This window comes from Acomys minous, assembly GCF_964271855.1.
Source record: "Acomys minous genome assembly, chromosome: 13".
Taxonomy (NCBI): domain Eukaryota; kingdom Metazoa; phylum Chordata; class Mammalia; order Rodentia; family Muridae; genus Acomys; species Acomys minous.
In genome coordinates, this window is record NC_140495.1 from 102,305,662 (window position 1) to 102,311,447 (window position 5,786).

Genomic DNA, 5,786 nt, shown 5'->3' on the forward strand with positions numbered 1-5,786 from the left:
CTGCGTCCCTTCTCAAGTAAGTGTACAGCTTACGGTCCTTGTCTTTTTGTGCTCACCTCATTTCACTTAACGGGATGCTATTAAGGGGCATCTGTGCTGGAGGCTGTTTCAGGCTGAATAATAGTCCACTGCATTTTGTATATCCATTAATCTATCAAAGGGCATTCATTGCTTCACCCTCTTGGCCATTGTAAATAAAGCTATGAATACAAGCACATAAATGAGAAAAAAAGCATAAGGACATATATCCACGAAATCCCACAATGAAATTCATTACTTTGTTAATTAATTTAAACAATACAAAAATTTATTTTCTAAGAAAGGGTTCCTTTTTGTAGTCCTGGATGTCCTGGAACTTGTTCCATAGACCAGGCTGGTCTTGAACTCAGAGACTGTCTGCCTTGGCCTCATGAGTGCTGGGATGAAAGGTCTGTAACACCATGCCTAGCAAAAGTATCTTTTTAAGTTCTTCTGGGTAGAATTTATAAGGGGTATGTAGTAAGTCTGTTTTAAGTTTTTTGTTTGTTTGTTTTGTTTTTTCTTGGACTCACTTTGTAGACCTGGCTGGCCTAGAACTCACAGAGATCTTCCTGTCTCTGCCTCCCTGAGTGCTGGGATGACAGGCATGCACCACTGTGCCTGGCTTTAACTTTTATTTAAGTAAAATGAAATCATTATTTTAGTTTTCTTTTTTAATTAATTTATTCAGATTACACCTAAATTGTTATCCCTTCACTTGCTTCTTCCTGTTCCTCCCTCCCTCCCTCTTTTACCCTATTACCCTCCCCAAGGTCTGTGACAGAACGGGACATCCTCCCCCACTATATGGTCACAGCCTGTCAGGTCTCGTCTTGGTAGCCTGCTTATCCTGAGTGCCACCAGGCCTCCCTACCAAGGAGAAGTGGTCAAATATGGGGCACCAGAGTTCATGTCAGAGTCAGTCCCTGCTCTCCACACAACTGTGGAGAATGTCCTGTCCATTGGCTAGATATGAATAGGGGTTCAATGCTTACTGCACGTTTAATTTTCCAAGGTAGAGCTTTATTATGTAGCTCAGGTGTCATGACCTAGAACTCATTAAGTCATTCTTCATACTGGGATTTTAGGTCCATCTGATAATTTTATATTTGCTTATTTAGAAATAGGGTTCCTTCGAGGCCAGCCTGGTCTACAAAGTGAGTCCAGGACAGCCAAGGCTACACAGAGAAACCCTGTCTCGAAAAAAAAAAAACCAAAAAAAAAACCAAAAAAAAAAAAAAAAGAAAGAAATAGGGTTCCACTATATAACCCTGGCTGGCCTGGAACTCTCGATATTGATGAGACTGGCCTTAGAATCATAGAGATCTGCCTGCCTCTGCCATTGGAGTGGTTGGAATGAAGACGGGCACCACCACACCCAGTGGTAGTCTTATTTGTAAATATTTGAGTACTACCTTTACTGTTCCCCACAGTGGCTGAACAATTTCAATCCTCAGAAAAATGGCATGTAGATCTGTTCTTCCATATTCTGAACAGCATATGTTACTGTTTTGTTTGTATAACCTTCTAGTGAGCACGGGGATCTTTTAGAAGTGACAATTAAATGTCGCCTCCTCGTATAGGCTGCCCAGGTCACCTTACTTACCGTGGAGGTCCATCTCGGACATTATGTTCCAACAAGGCGCTGTTCTAGACAGAACTAGGTCACCGGAGCATTGAACTGGTTGGGCCACCACGGATGGTTATCCTTCGTTGAGTACAGGAACCCCAACATTTATCAGAATGTCCAACACACGGTACATCCTCAATAAATGGTTGACTAACGGCGCTTTCCTCTTCTACCAAAATTTCAAGCCCCTCTCCAGTCTGCCAGACCACTTGCTCTAACATGGCTCTGAACCTTTAGCAGGGTCCTCCCCACAGTGCATGCCTAGGAAGATTGCAACAGGAGCTCGCACATGTTAGCTGGATTCTGGAACTTTTAGGGGCTGTGGGTGAAATGGGGGCCTGGCTCTGGGTTCTCAGAAGCTAAAGGCATCACCTGCAAGCCAAGATCCGCCAGAGGCTAGCCGTCTTTGCGCCTCTTTTCATGGCCCCGCCTCCGTGGCGACTTCGTGGGTCCTTGCTATTGGCCCTTCTCTAGATGTTGTCAAACGATCAATTCTGATTGGCCACAAGACCTCCCACGCCTCCACAGCAGCCACAACAACCGCCATGTGCTCTACCGTGGGGCTTTCCCATTGGCTAGCCGCCTGGCTACACCTGGACTTCCCGCTTCCTCTTCCCATTGGCTTTCCAGTCCCAGGCTCGGCTCTTCCGACGCCGATTGGCCACCAGAGAGAGAGGCGGGGCTTGGGGGCGGGTTAATTGCGCGGCGTAGCAAGCGCGCGCGCCAAGGATTTTCGATGGCGGGGCAGGGGCTGGCGGCGGGCTTCTTGCAGGTGCCCGCGGTGACGCGAGCTTACACCACGGCCTGCGTCCTCACCACCGCCGCAGTGGTGAGCGGGCCGGGCGGGCGTGGCGGCGCCATGGTTACAGAACCTGGCCAGCAAGAGGGGGGTTAGGGAGGTCGCAGGTTCCCGGCGTCTTACACGTTCCCCGTCCCACAGCAGCTGGAGCTCCTCACCCCCTTCCAGCTCTACTTCAACCCGCACCTGGTGTTCCGGAAGTTCCAGGTGAGGCGGCCCCGACTCTGGCACCTGCCAGCCAGGCCGGTACCTTTGCACCACGCCTCACCGCCGACCCCCACCCACCTCTTCGCAGGTCTGGAGGCTCATCACTACCTTCCTCTTCTTCGGGCCCCTGGGATTCGGCTTCTTTTTCAACATGCTCTTCGTGTATCCTGAGCCACCTTGGGGGTTGGGGTGAGCCTGGGTTGGGGTTGTGTAGGGCTGGCAACGGGGAAACTGAGGCTCAGTCGCCGTGGCACTTCCTATACCAGTGTTACAGGTTCCGCTACTGCCGCATGCTGGAGGAGGGTTCCTTCCGCGGTCGCAAGGCTGACTTCGTTTTCATGTTTCTTTTTGGTGGTGTTCTTATGACTGTATCCTTCCTGTCGGCTCAGTATTATTAGGTCAAGAGACATCTCCTAGCCTGTCGTGACTCTGGGGTCTGACATGAAATGCTCAGACGTGGAGGGGCAGGCGTTCAGAGCCCAGCAGCTGTATAGCCTACCAAGTGCCCTAGCTAGAGCCCAGCAGGGAAGGCTGCGATAGACTGGTGGACAACCGAGGCTTTGAAACATGCATACAAGTGCCAGAAGGAACGAGTAGGCATGGGAATTGACGGGCCCACGAGACGGGTTCTTCTTGCTGTAGAACAGACCAGGGGAAGAGGGAACCCGTGGAAAGAGTCAGAGGAACTGTAGGCATCAGATTGCTCCAGGGAGCCTTGACTCTGGCCCAGCTGCTGGGATTTCTGGGCAGCCTTTTTTTCCTGGGACAGGCCCTCATGGCCATGCTGGTCTATGTATGGAGCCGGCGCAGCCCTCAAGTGAGGGTCAACTTCTTTGGTTTACTCAACTTCCAGGCACCATTCCTGCCCTGGGCACTCATGGGCTTCTCTCTGCTGCTGGGCAACTCAGTCATCACAGACCTGCTAGGTGAGCATGCAGCTCACACAACTTCCCTTCCCCCTGCACCGGACCTCTTATGCACCTCCCAAACCTCTCTTCCTGTCCCAGCTCCTGTTCTGTGTTTAGTGCCCCCCTCCCCCACTCCAAGCATTCCAGCTGGCCCAATTTGCATCTGCAAAATTGACCTGCTCATACCAGATCTGGTCCTGGGGGTGGTTACAGTGTCTGCTTCTTGGCTCCTACTCCCCCAGTGTTCCCAGGCCCCGAGTCCCTCCCTCTCCCCAGGTACCGTGCACTTTGGGGCCCCTTTAAGCCCGTCTTTCAAGGCCAGCTCTGATCTTCCCCCATTGGCAGACAGCAGGGCACTTGTGCTCTGGACCCTGGGGTTACACTGAGCTTTGACAGATGGCCTCTGCCAGCCTTTGGCTCTCTTGCAGGGATTGTTGTGGGCCACATCTACTACTTCCTAGAAGATGTCTTTCCCAACCAGCCTGGAGGCAAGAGACTGCTGCTGACCCCCAGCTTCCTGTGAGTCTCGGACAACTGTTTTCCCTCCCTCAGGTGGCAGTCTGCCTCCTCCATGGGGGAACTTGTGTTTACCACAGCTCAGGGTAGCTGTCCCATCTCCACAGGAAGCTGCTACTAGATGACCCTCAGGAGGACCCCAATTACCTGCCCCTTCCTGAAGAGCAGCCAGAGCCCTAAGGGCCGCGCCTGGAACAGTAAGCTTACCGGGTCAGCCTCTCCTTCCCCTCCACCCCAGTTCCACCCCAGCCACCCATCTAGAAGGCTGGACCCACGCAGCCTTGGCGCCTCAGCCAGCAGCACCCTACACCTCTCTGTGCCCTCTCTTCTCAGCTGCAGGTGCTAGGACACGGGGCCCAGAGAGCACGAAGACTGCCTAGTAGAGCTCTGAGCTCACTAGTTAGACCCACAGTTCTGGTCCTCATGCTGCCAGGGCCTCGGTGGAGCAGCAGCAACAGGCCCTACACACGCAGAGCCTGGCTCAGGGCCATGGCCAGTCCCCAGGACTCCCATCCACCCGGCCTCTCTGCTTCATTTGAACCAACAAGTCTTCACCTTTGTCTCCGGCTGGTGACTCAAAAGGTCCCATGGGCCCATGTGCAGAGGACAAGTTTGGTCCTTTGTCACGCTAGTGAACCCAGGACCTCAAACTCTATTTTAGCAGCACCCTGTGTACAGTAGTAGTTCTGGGACTGTCCGTTTGTCTTCCAGCTGAGGCCTGTGTGGGTCTTTGCTACCTGCATCTCCTCTGAACCAAAGTGTTCAATGCGGCCAGTTTTCTTTGCTGCTTTACGACTGCTCCATTGGGGCTTACTCCTGGATGCCCAACAGCATGGGAATTCCCCAGACCACTGCCTGTTATTTCTATGGTAACAAAAATGTTTTCTACTGAGTCTGACTTGATTTTGTAGTGAAACCTGGTAAGGCCACAGCTATGCTGCTGTGTGGACCTGAGGGTTGTGTGTGGCCCCACTGAGAGTGAGGGTACCAGTAGTCTGGAGCTGGGGTGCCACCATCACTGGCTTCAGTCACAACCTGTACACCCAATTTGCCTCATGTAGAGCCATATGTTACCTTTATGGGTCCATTCTATACCACAGGCCAAGGACAAAAGGAACAAGAAGCTTACCCCAAGCACAGCTTGGGGGGTGGGCTAGAGGGCTGTACCTTCCTTTCCACACAGTGCCAACTCACAAGGACAGTGCACGGCTGGTGTGCTGTCCCCCATTGCTCACAACAGGCTGGGAGAGAAGCTGGCCCAGGGCAAATGGAGATCTTTTTGGAGGTGTTGCTAGAACCTTGACGCAGAAGACTTCCTATTTGCATACTAGTGGTATCACGGCCAGTGCTCTAGGTGGGACTCTAGAGCAAGGCTCCCCCAGCAGGCAGCAGCCTGTCTGAACGCAGCAGGCCCAAGCCCAGCACGGAGCCTCTGACATACTCGTTACCCTCTGCAAGGACGTGCTGAGCACAGGGAGCCCCTGGGAAGCTGGAAGGCACAAGGACAATGTCTGGGCTCTGCTCTGGGGCCTTGTGGCTGCTGTGTAGGCCCAGTCATCACCTGAGAATTAGGCGGGAAGAGCAGGAAGGACGCACCTTGGCCACACGCCCCTCTTAGTCCACGCAGGTTGTATCTCAGCCCCCACTCCTGGCCCACTCTCTTTAAAATTTTATTTACTGGCTCTCATTTTTATGCTATTACACCAGA

At 52.5% G+C, this 5,786-nt stretch overlaps 1 protein-coding gene and 1 long non-coding RNA gene across 5 annotated transcripts in view; one reads left to right on the forward strand and one right to left on the reverse strand.

Moving 5' to 3' along the window:
• Positions 1 to 5,786, reverse strand: part of LOC311581130 — a 174,294-nt gene that overhangs the window by 62,471 nt on the left and 106,037 nt on the right. The window lies entirely within an intron of this gene.
• Positions 2,365 to 4,970, forward strand: DERL3 (derlin 3). 4 transcript variants are annotated; one of them, XM_084753146.1, is made up of 8 exons: positions 2,365 to 2,477; positions 2,589 to 2,654; positions 2,743 to 2,816; positions 2,929 to 3,022; positions 3,385 to 3,580; positions 3,973 to 4,081; positions 4,186 to 4,275; positions 4,412 to 4,970. In XM_084753146.1, exons 1-7 carry the CDS (start codon positions 2,385 to 2,387, stop codon positions 4,256 to 4,258), a joined length of 705 nt encoding a protein of 234 aa, XP_084609272.1. In that variant the 5' UTR covers positions 2,365 to 2,384; the 3' UTR covers positions 4,259 to 4,275; positions 4,412 to 4,970. The 4 variants fall into 4 exon arrangements, with proteins under 4 accessions (XP_084609272.1, XP_084609274.1, XP_084609273.1 ...); XM_084753148.1 differs by having other exon boundaries at positions 3,991 to 4,081; XM_084753147.1 differs by having other exon boundaries at positions 2,592 to 2,654.